This window comes from Lucilia cuprina, chromosome 2 (assembly GCF_022045245.1).
Source record: "Lucilia cuprina isolate Lc7/37 chromosome 2, ASM2204524v1, whole genome shotgun sequence".
Lineage (NCBI taxonomy): Eukaryota > Metazoa > Arthropoda > Insecta > Diptera > Calliphoridae > Lucilia > Lucilia cuprina.
In genome coordinates, this window is record NC_060950.1 from 30,565,970 (window position 1) to 30,582,970 (window position 17,001).

At 35.2% G+C, this 17,001-nt stretch overlaps 1 protein-coding gene across 2 annotated transcripts in view; it reads right to left on the reverse strand.

Annotated features, from left to right (window-relative positions):
- LOC111684959 (dynein axonemal heavy chain 7-like) overlaps nt 1–17,001 on the reverse strand; it is a 76,137-nt gene that overhangs the window by 43,120 nt on the left and 16,016 nt on the right. For both annotated transcript variants that reach the window (XM_046950130.1, XM_046950123.1), the window contains exons 5-21: nt 15,138–15,300; nt 14,476–14,709; nt 13,122–14,411; nt 12,772–13,061; nt 12,577–12,699; nt 10,996–11,149; nt 10,804–10,935; nt 10,108–10,743; nt 9,527–10,054; nt 9,017–9,463; nt 8,835–8,948; nt 6,089–7,605; nt 3,785–4,571; nt 3,460–3,642; nt 3,058–3,404; nt 1,129–1,864; nt 967–1,070 (exon numbers count right to left, since the gene is read on the reverse strand). In XM_046950130.1, coding sequence (XP_046806086.1) covers nt 967–1,070; nt 1,129–1,864; nt 3,058–3,404; nt 3,460–3,642; nt 3,785–4,571; nt 6,089–7,605; nt 8,835–8,948; nt 9,017–9,463; nt 9,527–10,054; nt 10,108–10,743; nt 10,804–10,935; nt 10,996–11,149; nt 12,577–12,699; nt 12,772–13,061; nt 13,122–14,411; nt 14,476–14,709; nt 15,138–15,300 — 7,785 coding nt within the window. The remainder of the gene's footprint in view (nt 1–966; nt 1,071–1,128; nt 1,865–3,057; nt 3,405–3,459; nt 3,643–3,784; nt 4,572–6,088; nt 7,606–8,834; nt 8,949–9,016; nt 9,464–9,526; nt 10,055–10,107; nt 10,744–10,803; nt 10,936–10,995; nt 11,150–12,576; nt 12,700–12,771; nt 13,062–13,121; nt 14,412–14,475; nt 14,710–15,137; nt 15,301–17,001) is intronic.

A 17,001-nucleotide genomic window follows, 5' to 3' on the forward strand; every position in this document is an offset into this window, starting at 1 on the left:
TTTGTATGGGAACTATGAGCAATTATTTACCAAGCGGAAAAAATTGCATAGTAATATTTCTTTATGTGAGAGCAATACTTGATATCTTAATTTAGTAATGAATTATGTGCGCTTAAGTGATTTTCGGGAGGGGACCTTGTATGGAATCTATGTCCAATTATGAACACATCCAAAAAATTTTTCCTCTGAATGAATTCTATTGACATAAGATTTTAATTTGTAAAATTTTGTGAAGATATCGGCATTGCGACGGAAGTTATTAACAAAAACCCCATTTTCCGGGAATATGTACTTTTGTATGGGAGGTATATGAAATTGTGGACCGATGCTGGCAATTTTCAGCAGGGGTCAGGCTCTTATGCAGAAACGAATTTATGGTGATTTTAATGGAATTACCTTGCATAGTTTTCGAGAAAATTACATCAGAATGTGTAAAAAATGCTTATTTTTTTTAGGTAGTTTTATTTATAACTTTTCCCCGTTGAACTGATTTTGCCCATTTTCAATACCAAACTGCTTAAGATAATAATGAATATTATCAGTGAATTTGGTCTATTATGTTTGGCTTAGTTTTAACGTGAGCGTGTTTTAACCAGACAGACGGACATCTAAATCGACTCAGAATTTTATAAGGATCCAGAATATATATACTTTGTTGGGTGAATATTTCTTGGTGTTACACACGGAATGATAAACGTATATATACCGTCTATTACCACTGATGGTGGTGGAGGATATAAAAAGAATTATTTATTGTTGCGTCAGAACATGTTATTAACAATGTTGTGTAGACACTGTTACAACGTCCCAAAGTCCAATATCTTAAATCTCAGATTCGATAGGAAAAATCTGATTTCAGATTCTCTTTCAGCGCAGCTCATTCCTTTTAAAAAGTATACATTGGTCTCTGGGTTAAAAAAAAATGATCACCCTGTGTAATTTAATAAGAGTTACATCTCAACCTACCCATATTCTTTTAATTGTTTATCCAAAACTTTTTGTATTGCCGCCAAATTTGCCTCCACACGAGCTAATTGGGCCAATTTTTCATTTAAAGTTTTTTGGGCAGCCTATAACTCAAAGAAAGTTTCTATTTAAAAGGAATTTTTTTATTAAAATCCAACTCACATTATAGGTGGCTTGAGCCTCTGCTAATGCTATTTTCTTGGGAGCCACTACCTTAGCCACCACATCATATTTCGTTAAAGCTATAACCCATCGACACAAACCCTCGCAGGCTGTGGAAGCAGAACGTATTTTGTCGGGATCAAAGGCTTCATTACTTAAGACACGTTCTTGTAATTTCTTTATAACCGCCGGTGGTATATTATCCTTATCAAAGTTTAATAAACTATCCAGGAATTTAATATCACTTAATACGCGCTTCGAAGGACCCCAATAATCTTCGATCATACCGACACCACTAGGATTGGCTATACGTTCCGGTTTAACTTCCTTCAAAATACACACTGCTTCCATAACAATACGCACTCCTATAGGAGGACTTTTCATGGTTTTAACTACCGCTATATCGGCTGTGGTTAGGGTGTTTAAGGCTGCTAAAGCATCATTTAATATGGGCAAAGCTTCACCTAATTTAGCATCACACTCATCTTTAATGGCTTGTGCTACTTTGGCCTGCTCAGTTGCAAGGGTTTCATCCTTTTTAACCATTTCTCGTTGTTCTTCTGCCGCTTTACTATCCTCCGTTACTTTGGCTACTTGTATGGCCACAGTTTCTGAGGCTGCTTTTAATTTAGGCTCCAGAGCAACTAATTGTTCTTGCATAACGCCTACTTGTTGCGCTGCTATGTCCAGTTGGGAGATACCGGTAAGATAACGGTTTTTATTGGTCATAATGGAACTAAGGCGAGAAAAAAGGGGAAATTTTTAAAACAAATTGAACAACATAGGTCTTAATGTTAAAAGTCGGTATTAATTTAAATCAGAATTTCCTAAATCAAGAACAAGTAATATTTCTATATTCGGCTGTGCCGAATCTTATATACCCTTCACCAAGTATGTTTTAAAAAACTGTTTTTATTTATTTTGTATCTCTGCACACATGTCACACATAACATACACAAAACAAACTGTAGCAGAAAGAAATATTAACCGTTGTACTGTAATACCACCGTCAAACTGTATTACCACCTTCAAACAAATATCAGATGTAATTCCAACATATTACTGCTTTATCTCCTTGTTCTTGTTATACCCACTTACCTTCGTGAGAACAGAACAGCATTCAAACATACAAAAAAATATACAACTGAATAAAACCAAATACATCTCCACACACACATGCACATCTTTATCCAATTCACAGTGTTGTTGTTGCTTTTTTAACGAAGCATGAAAAAAATGTGGCTTTTTTGATAAAATTTTCAGAGGTTGTCTCGGATTTTTGCTCATATCTCCATTATTTATAGACCGATTTTGCTGATTTTAAATAGCGATCTCCTCGAAAGCATGTCTAACTGAATTATTGAAGATTCGGATCTCGCCGATATCTGGGGACCTCTAAAAACCGATTTCAACAGACAGACAGACAGACAGACAGACGGACATGGCTTAATCGACTCCGCTGTCTATAAAGATCCAGAATGTATATACTTTGTAGGGTCGGAAAATTATATTATGGAAATTACAAACGGAATGACAAACTTATATTTACCCTTCTCACGAAGGTGAAGGGTACAAAAAGACACAAAACTTAAAGAAGAATGATTTGTTAAAATTCCTGTGTTCCTATGTGTTCAAAAGCCATATTTAGGGGGTACTGTTGTATGGGGGCTAGTTGAAATAATGAACCGATTTAAACCATTTCCAATATTCGTCATTCTTAAACATGTTGAAAATTGCAAACTGCAGGTTGATTAAAAGATTTGCAAGGACGGATGGAAATAAACTAAATTTATTCAGAAAATGATTCTGAGCCGATTAGTATACTTCAAGGGTATAAAATTAATATTTCAATGCGTTACATACATCAGCACAAACCCAATATACCTTCCCAACTCAAGTGTTGTAGGGTATAAAAACAATGCTACTTACGTCCGCTTTTTATTCAGCAATGTCTTAAAGGTCTGTATCAATTCCAAATAAGAAGTAGGCGTAACATAATTATGTCTTTTCAATCTCAAATAGAATGCTTCCGATAATAATTGCGTTGAAGTATGAAACTCCATACACATATCAATAGAAGCCTTACGCTCCAAATCGGTTAAATCTTCTTGAGCTAAAAATCGTGTGGACACTGCTAGGAGAGCATCTTCAGGCCAAGCCTGAAACCAATCAATGGTGCAGCAATTAACTATGGAAGGGAATTTACGTATGCGCACACGCAAGGCTTCGCCAATGGGAGACATGGCCAGGACTATGTGTAATTGATCTTTGCAGGTCTAAAGGTTAAAGAAAAAATTAATAAATCATAGAAGATTATGATTAATAGCTTACTGTCACAAAGAAGTTGAATAAAGCCACTGGACTGCCATCGGTTTGTACGGCCTTATCACGTTGCTTATCAATTTGAGCCATTTTCTCCACTACTTCCACCTTCTCTTCATTCGAAAATAGATTTGGTACTTCGCCGGAGTTGAGTAAGTTATTTATATCCTCCAAAAACGATTCATCTTTGATCTAGAAAGAAAAAATTATTAGAAATATTGCAAAACGTTTGAAATATTACCAATATTTTCCTAACAACAACAATTAAGATACTCCATTCATTTTAAAATAATTAATTTTTAGAACCACCCTTCTCATTCAGACCACACTTTACCTGTACATCGGTAAACAAAAATACTCCATGCATTTCGGAGGAACTTATTTTACGTAATATAACCTTGATATCTTCATGCCATTCATTCGGTCCATATAATCGAGATATTTCCACTTGAAACAACTCATAATCACATATATGCGAAGCCAAACGTGTTAAGCTCTGACGTCCGGAGCCACCGACCCCAATCAGTAGAGCATGACTACGTGGCTGCTTTATAATGCGACAGATTCTCGATAAATGTTCCACGGCAAAACGAAAGAGTACCAAGTTCATGGGTTTCTTTGACATATTATTATACTCCACCAAATAGGCCTCAACCACATTACGCAACTCCTCCAGATCTTGAACTTCTATATAATTTTTGGTATCCGCTTTGGGATTAGTAAAATCACAATAGATTAAACGTCTAAAATCGGCTTCTGTTAGCTTTTGGCCTTTTTGCACCAAACGTTCAAAAAGCACCTCCGGTGATGTGGTAAAACTTTCTTGCATTTGTTCGCACAAAGCCTGGAATAACCAGGAACGATCTGCATCTTCTACCAAACGATCACCGTAGACTCGTTGTACTTCATGAACCCAGAGACGTCTCATGGAATTCATATCTTCAGTGGCTTCGGGTACCGATAGTAAAACACCTTGTATAACTCTTGCAAAGTCTCGTAAATTGAAGAGATAATGTGATTTAGCTGGTGTGGGTAAGAGATTAAGTTTAGCTTTATTATAGATTTTCAAAGTGGCATCTACAATTTCATCAATACAAGGATCAAATTCTTTGGAAAAACCTCTGTAAAACAAGAAAAGTAAAATATAAAAATTTTATTATTGAATATTTGATAAACTGAAATAAAGCCGCCAGCTGAACATTTTTATCTTCTTCGAAAAGAAGTTCTAGTTCGGTTCTAGTTCAGTTCTAGTTCAGTTCTTGTTCAGGTCTAGTTCAGTTTTAGTTCTAGTTCGGTTCTAGTTCAGTTCTAGTTCAGTTCTAGTTCAGATCTACTTCAGTTCTAGTTCAGTTCAGTTCAGTTCTAGTTCAGTTCAGTTCTAGTTCAGTTCTAGTTCAGTTCAGTTCAGTTCAAGTTCAGTTCTAGTTCAGTTCTAGTTCAGTTCTAGTTCAGTTCTAGTTCAGTTCTAGTTCAGTTCTAGTTCAGTTCTAGTTCAGTTCTAGTTCAGTTCTAGTTCAGTTCTAGTTCAGTTCTAGTTCAGTTCTAGTTCAGTTCTAGTTCAGTTCTAGTTCAGTTCTAGTTCAGTTCTAGTTCAGTTCTAGTTCAGTTCTAGTTCAGTTTCAGTTCAGTTCTAGTTCAGTTCTAGTTTACTTATAGTTCAGTTCTTGTTCAGTTTTAGTTCAGTTCTAGTTCAGTTCTAGTTCAGTTCTAGTTCAGTTCTAGTTCAGTTCTAGTTCAGTTCTAGTTCAGTTCTAGTTCAGTTCTAGTTCAGTTCTAGTTCAGTTCTAGTTCAGTTCTAGTTCAGTTCTAGTTCAGTTCTAGTTCAGTTCTAGTTCAGTTCTAGTTCAGTTCTAGTTCAGTTCTAGTTCAGTTCTAGTTCAGTTCTAGTTCAGTTCTAGTTCAGTTCTAGTTCAGTTCTAGTTCAGTTCTAGTTCAGTTCTAGTTCAGTTCTAGTTCAATTCTAGTTCAGTTCTAGTTCAGTTCTAGTTCAGTTCTTGTTCACTTGTAGTTCAGTTCTAGTTCAGATCTAGTTCAATTCTAGTTCAGTTCTAGTTCAGTTCTAGTTCAGTTCCAGTTCAGTTCTAGTTCAGTTCTAGTTCAGTTATAGTTCAGTTCTAGTTTAGTTCTGGTTAGTTCAGACTATAGTGCAGTCAATAGTGCAGACTAATTCCATATCATTTATAATACTAATCAAAAGTATGCATTAAAAAGAAAATCCCAATATATTTCTTGTCCCTAGAAATATTACCTGATAAAACATCAATATTTTATTTACTAAATTAAACCATAGCCAGTGACTAATAGTAATTTTTTCTTTAGAATTTTTCAGTTATACAACTATGAAATAACATGTAATAGTAATAACATTTTCCGAAAACAATTCTAGTCACATCAAAATAAATACTCCCAAATGATTTTGTGTTTCTATTCATATTGCGTCTTAAAGAAAATACGTGATGTAACGTTACACAATTAACTGTGTAGCGTAATAATAGACAGTCAGCCAACCAACTACATTTACTTCCCCAAGCACTTATAAATATTATTAGATTGAAAAAAGACCACTACGTGATGTTACACTTTCTCGCAATTTTACTGAACACCTTAGAAAAAGTAAAGATGATTTGGCATAACTTACCTGGTGTCCAAATGCCATAAAACAATTTTACTAAAAATGGTCTTTAAGATGTCATCATTAAATTCATCAATGGACAAAACGTTGAAGTGTCTCTGGAAACGAGGCGTTACAGTATTACCCGTTGAGGGTGGTCCCATGGCACAAATCATTTGCAGATCGATTAATTTCATGGGTAATATGGATTTGCGATCATACCACATCCAATGATCCAACATCATACGCAACAGTTCTATAGGAGGTTGGGCGCCATAGTTCTCCTTCAGAGGCATGGAAACGTCATCTACAAATATTACGAATTTTTTATTTAAGGGTGGTCCAAAAACCCCCTTGCGCCTTTTATCTAATTTAGACATAACAATATCTTGTGTCTGATTTGCCGAAGTCTGGGCCGAGAAATTTACGAGTAAAGGTTTGTAGACATTCAAATCCATTTTCTTGAGCATGTAATCGATAATATAACAACTTTTGCCTGTTCCCGTAGGGCCCACAAACATAACCGGTTTCGAATGTCTTACCAATAGATCCAAAAGCATAGTCATGCGTACATTTTCATTGGTAGTAATAATAATTTGATTAACGGGTATATCTCGTGGTATAGGAGCCGCAGCGGTGACATCATCCTGCCAGGCGCGCCATTTTCCTTTGCCTTCTTTAATAAATCTATAATCGAAGACAGAACCCTGTTTGGGTATGGGGAATATAAAAGGTTTTGCTAATACGGGTACATGCAACGCCTCCGGTATACCGAAGTCTTCATAAAGACTCTCAGGAAAATTCTTTTCCATTAAAGCACGAAATACTAGATTAAATTTATCTCTGCTATTCGCATCCAAAGAACCACCAATAGACCATATGCATGAAAATAAAAATACACCTTCAATCTGAGCTCTCATATCTAAATCCGATATATTTTGCACATATTTCTCATCTTTAAAATCATCCAGAAAGCAATCGAATATATTCATTAGTGACGTCATCAAATTGGCATCTGAAGTGGGGGCAATTTCAAAAAGATTCGCTTTTCTCACTATATACAGGAGTATAGGACAAAAACGATTGACCAGCGAAGTTATTAACTGCTTAGCTACTGTATGAAAACTTGCAGGTAATTTATTTTTCCAAGAAGTCACCAAAGGTTCCCAACCCAATGATGTGGGTTCTAAATAAATCATACCACAACGCGATACGGTTGCGGGAGAAGCTACCTCCAAATCCATGGGTTCAAATATTAAATTCGTTGTTGGAGAGAGTTGTATAATTTCACCAGACATTAGACATAGTTTCTTGTTGTCATCTAACACTGTGTTCATGTTTTCAATCCATATAGCATCCACAGGACCATCAAAAATCAACCATTTACGATCTGGTGTTTCGGAGACGGCAAATTGTCTATAGCTAACCGCCAAAACGCCATCACTCCATTCATGTGAAACCATATCGAATTGACCATACAGTTGACCCATTGTAATGGCTTTGGGATTGATTACCGTGAAAATTGCACGATTTTCACCAGCATTCTGAAAGGAAAACGAAGAAGGTTTTTAAATTTTCTAATCTTTTACGTCAATTATAAAAAAAATTATATCTTGTTAATCAACCATGTGCTCTACAGTTTCTAAGAATCGTTTAATTTTAAATATAATTCAGTATCTCACAAACTCTTGGAATTTCATAAAGAATTTTAGTCGGATTCAACTTTTCCGTGAACTTATAAACTACATTACTGAAAGCTGCATTATGAACTATAATCAAATCTAGAAGTGAACTAGAACAGAACAAGAACTAAACTAGAACTGAACTAGAACTATAACAGAACTAGAACTGAATTAGAAGTGAACTAGAACTGAACTAGAACTGAACTAGAACTGAACTAGAACTGAACTAGAACTGAACTAGAACTGAACTAGAACTGAACTAGAACTGAACTAGAACTGAACTAGAACTGAACTAGAACTGAACTATAACTGAACTATAACTGAACTATAACTGAACTATAACTGAACTATAACTGAACTAGAACTGAACTAGAACTGAACTAGAACTGAACTAGAACTGAACTAGAACTGAACTAGAACTGAACTAGAACTGAACTAGAACTGAACTAGAACTGAACTAGAACTGAACTAGAACTGAACTAGAACTGAACTATAACTGAACTATAACTGAACTATAACTGAACTATAACTGAACTATAACTGAACTAGAACTGAACTAGAACTGAACTAGAACTGAACTAGAACTGAACTAGAACTGAACTAGAACTGAACTAGAACTGAACTAGAACTGAACTAGAATTGAATTAGAACTGAACTAGAACTGAACTAGAACTGAACTAGAACTGAACTAGAACTGAACTAGAACTGAACTAGAACTGAACTAGAACTGAACTAGAACTGAACTAGAACTGAACTAGAACTGAACTAGTACTGAACTAGTACTGAACTAGAACTGAACTAGAACTGTACTAGAACTGAACTGAACTAGAACTGAACTAGAACTGAACTAGAACTAAACTAGAACTGAACTAGAACTGAACTAGAACTGAACTAGAACTGAACCAGAACTGAACTAGAACTGAACTAGAACTGAACTAGAGCTGAACTAGAGCTGAACTAGAACTGAACTAGAACTGAATTAGAACTGACCTAGAACTGAACTAGAACTGAACTAGAACTGACCTAGAACTGAACTAGAACTGAACTAGAACTGAAGTAAAACTAAACTAGAACTGAAAAGCATTCCTTACCCTCTTTTCCATACACTCCAAAGTTTCGGCCAGTATTCTGTAACAGGTTGTCTTGCCACCAAAAGGCAAACCCACTAACATCAAACCATGTCTTACCACTATCATTTCATACAACTAAAAAAGAAAGATAAAAACTTAATGAAAATCCTCTTTTTAAGAGCAAAATCCATTATTCAGTCAACCTGTTGAACTTTTTCCAAAAAGAAATCAGTACATTGTTTATTATTCTTTTCGCAAGCCAGCTGGCAACATTCATTTAACACCACATAATCTGACTCTGGCAAAACAGTACCCGGAAACAAATCTGAAGTAATGCCATGAAAGAGTGGAACATCTTGACTAAGAAACTTCGGTAAATTAACATCTTTGATAGAGCGTAAAACTAGAATATCTTCGTTTTCATCTCGATAGCGTAGCTTTAACGCACCAGCAGCTTTAAGAACGGATTTAACAGCACGCATGCCATAATCATAATGACACTGTGTGCTCAACTGTTCAGAACACAAGCGGTAAGTGGCCACAATTTTAACGGATAGAGGTTTAGCGCTTAAGAAACCGCAGGAATATAATTCAATTTCCGAGATAAGAGCATAATCTGGCACCATCATCGCTACCGAACGGAATAAGGCCTTTTAAAATAAAGAAGATAACTATAAACTAAAAGAATCTAACTTCTTAATTGGGTTTTATACCTTTAAATTATCGGGTAATTCCGATCTGCCAGCATAGCCGGGATTCATTGTAATAAATACCGCACAAGTGGGATCCAAAGTCAGAGTAGTGCCTTCAAATACCAAGGTTGGACTGCCAGAATTTATGCCACGTTGTATGGTTAGAATTTGCTGAGCTACCACAGATAATACCTCCAAATCTATGCGATTGAATTCGTCAAAACAGGACCAAGCACCACAAGAAGCTAAACCTTTGAAGAATTTACCCAGAGCCAAATAATCTAAACCATCTGAGCAATTGAAAACCACACATTGTTTAGCCACTGCCTTGGCCAAATCTTTAGTAGTCTCTGTTTTACCGGTGCCAGCTGGTCCTTCGGGAGCACCACCTAAATGTAAATGTAAGGCACTAAACAAAGTGCGGTAGCAACGATCGGTGAGAGGAGTGACCACCAAGCGTGTGGTATTGCCTAAATACTCATAGCCATATTTTAAAGAACAGTTAATCATGCGCGTATCCAAATTATTTTCTTCCCAATAATAACGCAGCTACAATAAGGAAATTTTTAAAATTTAAAATATTCAAATAGAAAACTCTTTACCTGACACAACCATTGAAAATCATTTAACTCCGAAACTTCTTTCTCTACAATCTCAGCCAAAACATCTCGAGCATGTACATCCAACACTACCAAGGCTCCCAAAGTAATACGATTTTGACCACTCAAATCTCCTCTTACCAAATCAACAATTTTACCTATTTGCTCTATATTTTTTTGTAAATAGTTTTGTAAACTTTTCCGAGGATTATCAGACATAAAACTCTCCGTAATATAAAAAGTCCAATAGGTTAACGATATCGATTGTACACATTGTCCCGGCCATACTAAAACCCATTCGTGTCTTACACTTTGAGGATAACTATAAAATGCTTCACTCATTTTCTTATGGATACTCTTTTTCATATCAATTTCCAGTTCCAGCAACCATTTCTCCACTTGACCTCTAGCTTTAGCGGTGGATATAATATCCACCAATTCCACCTCTTCACGTTCTGAGGAACGCATTACTGTAACCTCCAATTCTTCGGTGAATTTTAATGTAGCAATACCCTCAAAGCATTTCTTCAAATGAGGTTGTACTCTTGTAGGATCTTTTGTTTCGGAAAGAATTTCCAACAGTTCGTCGTTGGAAAGGAAAAAGAAACGTGGAAAATATAAACGTTTCTTTTCGAGATACTAAAATTGTATATTTAATTTAGTATTAAGTTTAAAATATTTACTTATTTCTTAACATACCGCATTTAAGCCTTTCTGTATTATCTCTAAAAGATTATAGGCCTTTTTAAGATTCTCAGACATTTTATTTATTTCCACAACTGTCATTACCCTCGAATCACTGTTGACTTGCTTCATTAATTCTTTCCAAATCTTTAATGAAAGGAATATTTTTATTCGAAAACTTAATAAATTTGAAATTTCAATTTATACCTTATCCACTGCACTAAAACGTCTTCCTTCTTCGGGCATTTGTTGTTGTATATCTGGACTTGAAAATATTGGTTCGAGATACATCCAAGTTGCTTGTACTTTCAACCAGTCATCCAATATATCTTGCAAAAGTATTAATTTGGCTTCCCATTTTCTGAAAAATGAAGTAAAACATGTTACATTACTTAACCAATAAAAACAAAAGCAAAGCGAATCTATATAAAAGTATAGACCAAGCGATCACTGAGTTGAATTAGGTGACCAGTACATTGTTTAATAAAAAGGGAATTCTGATTGTGGATAACAGAGCCTGCTTATAAGACATCACAATAGAGAACTCTAAGATTAAAACGTTTATAATCGTTTGTGTGATCAACCTTCTGAGAATTTACTATAATGTGCACGAACAAGTGGCGATGCTAGAAGATGAACGATGTGACATATAAAGTACCACGACTCTAGATCCACGAATCTTTCATGTCACTGAGGATATCAATATATTAGTTGATAAGTGTCAACCTTAAATGATGCTCCTGCAAGTCTATGCTTTTTATTGAGCCTTCGGAATATTATAAAAGGAAAAAGAATTGGGAATGGAATGTCAGGCCTGTGATTAAGATACTTTATACTTGGGAGAATGGAGAAAAAGGGAGCTCGAGGTAGTGAGAGAATCTTATAAGGCCTCTTGGAATAATGAAACAGTGAGTACAACCACGAAGATACTATGGATTGACCCTGATGAAAGCAAGACGAAAAATCTTCTCAAAATAAGCAAGTCTGAAGTTAGTATGATGGTACGTATTTTAAGTGGACACACAGGATTATGAGCACATCTATGTAAAATTGGACGTGCGGATTCAGACGAATGTAGAGCATGAGGAGAGAACAGTGAAACTCTGTAACACTTTCTTTACAACTGCCATTCATTCGTCGAAGTTAGATCCAAGTATCTTGGAAGTGATGTTATTCCGGAAATAACATTCCTGTCTAACAATGTTTGGAAGATTCTTGGGAATAACGATCAAGAAACTGAGTATATTTCCTTGAATTTGATGTAGTATACTCCTCCTATCAACCTAACCTTATCCAACCTTAAACAGTGATCGTGTGTGTGCTTGTCTATTATGGGACACTCTGAGATCTCTCCCTTTTGTTCGCAAACTTTACCACCAATCAGTCTTCAACCCAATGAAACAATAAAGCAGTGTTGTACTTAAACTTTACAAATATTCAGACTCCAACGATTCAAATGAACCAGGGTATTCGAAGATGATGAAATTGCTAGCTAAAATTAAGCTAGCTTGATCTAGATCTAGTCCACAGTTCTATTTTCAACCAGTTGAAGAAAGATAAGGTAATAGCTATTATGCATCCAATAGCAATTCTGATTAGTGGTAGCGTTTCATAGAGAATTCGGTGTATCTATTGTTAATTTCACAACCATAAGCAAAATATATAAGGTATATGGATGGTATCGACGATATATACCTGCTGTAAGTATATCCCTAATTCAAACTTAAGTACTCGGAAGCTTAATCACTCTCAAATGTTATAAATAATGATATTATAATTTCTACTTACAATATATCCTTTTCGAATGGCTTAATATATGGGGAACTCTTCATAGTTTGTGTTTTAATAATTTGGTCATCCAGAAGAATCTGTATGTCATCAACAGCAGCTAACTTATAAGTTCCCGAATCCCTTAAATATTTCAAAAATTGTTACATAATAACATTTCCTTTTGCGACATTCTTTTTTTCTGAAATCACTTACCTATAGGGCGATACAGAAAACGATATATCTTCCCATTCTAAAACCATTTTTGACATAGCTCTTTCTAAATTATTTTCTTTGGTAGCACTCTCCGAAATAGCCTCAAACTTGGGCACATAATCCTCTAAACCATATTCGATGATGCGAGCTAAAGTTAAATCCGGTGAGACTTTAATGGGAAAGCCAATAATTTCCGAAACTAATTCCCAATGACGGGCCTTCATGCCGGGATTGCCTAAGGTGCTAATGGTGGGCATATGCTCACGGAAGGCTTCTATTTGATCTTTAATCTATAAGAATTTGATTTAAATAGGTAAACCTTTTTTATTGAAAAATTTAAAAAAACTTACATCTTTTATCAATATCATGGTGGTGGGATGATCACCCATTTGTTTTTCCAATTTTTGTATGATGCGATATATATTCGCCACATCATTATCTATTTCATCAGGATCGAAACTTCCCACTTGTGAGTTCATCCATAAATCATATTTATCCATAAATTCTTGACCAGCATCGAAGAGAGTTTTATAGGGTTTCAATTGATCGTGTGCTTTTTTTCTTATAATATACTGAGACAGTTCCCAGCCATACGAAGTCTCTTCCTCATTTATACGATCTATGGTATCCATTGCAGTAACCAAACGATTATCTAACAGCTGAGCTTTACGTTTATATTTCGATAATTGTTTTATATCACCCCATTCATCATAGGTTTGCACTTGATCGTAATAAGTTTGTAATTCTCGGCGAAAAGCTTCTATACGTTTCTTAAGTAACTCTTGATATTCAATAGTTTTATCGGCTATTATAAGGCGATGTTCTTCGAATATGGAGGGGAGTTTTAAGTACCATTGAAAGGTGTTGCTATTATTTTTAATTTGCAAAGGAGAATAAAGTGTATGATCCATTAGCCATAATATATGGCCCATATTTACGCGCAGTCTTTGCTCCATTTCGGGCACTACGTTCTCTTCGGTATTTATGACATAGGCTTTCAAACTCATTAGCTCCGCAGTATCTTTGGGTATAGTTAAAGCTTTTTTAGCTATAGATTCATATTCCTTGCCCAATTTGGAGATCTTCGCCTGCTGATCATTCACCATGCGTGTTAGTAATTGCTCCTGCATATAACGTCCAAAAGTTTCCAAATTTGAAATGAATTTCTCACGATGAAACTCATAGAGGCCCATGCGTATAACACCCCAAACATCTTTAGCTATTTGATTTTCCTTATCCCGATATTGATAGACCATATCGCAAAATGCCTCAAATGGTGGATCACCTTGCATGAAACGTGCTATTCTTTCGGAGTCCTTGCCATTCATTAGATCAATATATTTATCAAAATCTTGTAATCTCAACTCAGGACCAATTCTTTGCTCCTCCAACAAAGCACAAATGCGATTGCGTGTTTCGGCTATTATGGATTCGGGTATGGCAGGTGTCAAACAAATTTTATCTGTAATACGTAAATCCGTATAAAGTTTGCCCTCAATACGTGGCAGATTCTGTATGGCCAAGACTATGGAATCAATAATGCGTGTCATTTCACTTTGTATTTTCGAAAAGTTTGGATTAAAGACTATAACATCTTCATCTTCCAGCATTAATGAGATTTTAAAACCGGGATTGGTTTTCTTGTTAATAAAATTAATTTCAAATTTAGTTTAAAATCCGATTTTTTGGTATTTCAATACTTACTCCATAATCACATATAAAATCGGCAAATGTATTTAAACTTCTTATACACATATCCTCCAGTTGTTGCGTCATAAGAGCGGCCACACAATTATAGAAACGTTGTATTAATCTTAACTTTCGGACATCTGGTAAAATACCTTTTAAACTGGCCTTAAGTAAAATGCTATGAATTTCTCCATACCATTGATTTTCCAAGAGACCTTTGGTAGTTTCAATGTGTTTGCCCACTGTATACTATAGTTGAAAATAGATAACAGATAGTCTTGTCTACGGTTGTAATATAGTCCAGAAATATAGACAAAGTCATGTTTATGGTCTGGTCTATAGTCTGGTATATGATCTGATATGTTCTATGGTTTGGTGTATGATTTACACTATGATCTAGTCTATGGTCTGGTCTATAGTCTGGTCTATGGTCTGATCTACGGTCTGGTCTATGGTGTGGTCTATGGCCTGGTCTATGGTCTGGTCCATAGTCTGGTCTATGGTCTGATCTATTCTATGGTCTATGCTCTGATCTATTCTATGGTCTGGTCTATGGCCTGGTCTAGTCTATGGTCTGGTCTATCGGTTTTCATGATTGACAAATGATTCGGTATGGTCTTATTCTCGAACCAGTTGTTTTTAATAAGTTTAAAATCAAGGAAATAAATTTTCTTTACCGCAAATTCAAATATTTCAAAAGGTGTTTCAACTTTTGACAATTCCTTAGCATCAACCAAAGTAAGTTCCTTATATTTGGTATTCCAAAGTTCTAAAATACTGGCCACCGAACGATGTATACAAAAGAGAGTTTTCTTAAGACGACAACGATTTTCATCAAACCTTCAAAAAGCAAAATAAAATAAAGTTCAAAATAAAATATTTCTAGTATAATGCTCAATATAATTTAAAAACTTAACAATAGTTTTGCATATCATCAACGATTTTATCATTTTTTTAAATAATTTTCACAAAAAAAACAACTTTCAATTTCCTTTAAAATTTATCTAAAAACATTTTACGTTTTTTGTTTTAATCTATGTTTAACCCAACTATAGTAACCACTTAAAACAAGCTGTCAAATCTAAAATAACATCTGCTTTAAAAATTCTTACTTAAAACTTTAATTCCCAAACTTTTAAATATGTATTTTCTTCCATACAGTCGAATTTTCTTCCTCCTCTTAACCAGTGCTTTCCCAGCATGCCCACCCGAAACGAAATTTAAACCACCTTTCATCATCCTTAAACGTTAGTTAGTCTTTAGTTAAATTTCTTTCTTCTATTTTTCCTTTTTTGAGATTTTAAATTTGTAACGGTATGTGAAATTTTATTATGCTTTTAGAGAATGGACCTTTTTCCCCATATTCAGTACTAAAAAGGCGAAAACGAATATAGGCGAATATTAAGTCACAAAGGAAGGTGGCAGATTTAAATTATGCATATTTGTACGTAGCGTAAGAAGTATGTAAATTCAAATGGATTCATGAATGTATGAAAAGTAGACTGTTCCAAATTTATATGGAGAAACAATATTGCTACAAATAACTACTATATCTTTCATATACAGACTGGAGTATAATCTAGTCTTTGGTGGGGTCCAAAGTCTGTTCTATGGTGTGATCTATAGTCTAATCTGTATTCTGGTCCTTAGTCTAGTCTGAAGTCTGATTTATTGTCTGGTCTGGTCTCTATTCCGGTCTATAGTTTGGTCAATAGTCTGCTCTAAAGTCTGGTATATAGTCAGGTCAATAGTTTGATCTGTAGCTTGGGTTATGGTCTGGTCTTTATACTGGCCTGTCTATATTCTGGTTTTGCCTGATCTATAATTTTGATTTATAGTCTGGTCTATAGTTTGACCTATAGACTAGTCTATAGTCTGATCTATAGATGGTCCACAGTCTGATCTATAGCATGGTCTATAACCTTATCTATAGTATTGTGCAGTCTATAGTTTGACTATGGTCTGGTCTTTATACTGGTCTGTATACATTCTGATTTTGCCTATAGTCGGATCTATAGCATTGTCCGGTCTAAAATCTGGTCTATAGCCTGATCAATGGTCTTGTATATATGCTGGTCTGTCTATATTTTGATTTTGTGGTCTACAATCTGATTTTGCCTATAGTCGGATCTATAGCATTGTCCGGTCTAAAGTCTGGTCTATAGCCTGATCAATGGTCTTGTATATATGCTGGTCTGTCTATATTTTGATTTTGTGGTCTACAATCTGGTCTATATTCTATGTAATAGTCTGATCTATATTCTGGTATATAGTCTGGTCTAGAGTCAGATTCACAGTATTTTCCTGGTCTATAATCTGATCTATAGAGTAGACTAAAGTATGTATAATAGTCTAGCCTATAGCAAGATTTATATTCTGGTCTATAATCTGTTTTACATTCTGCTGTGTGGTCTATAGTCAGGTCTATAGTTTGGTATATAGTCTTCTCACGTCTATGGTCTGTTTATGTTATCATGGTCTGGTCTATGGTCTGGTATATATCATTATCAATGGACTGGGGTGTGGTAAGGTCTTTAGACT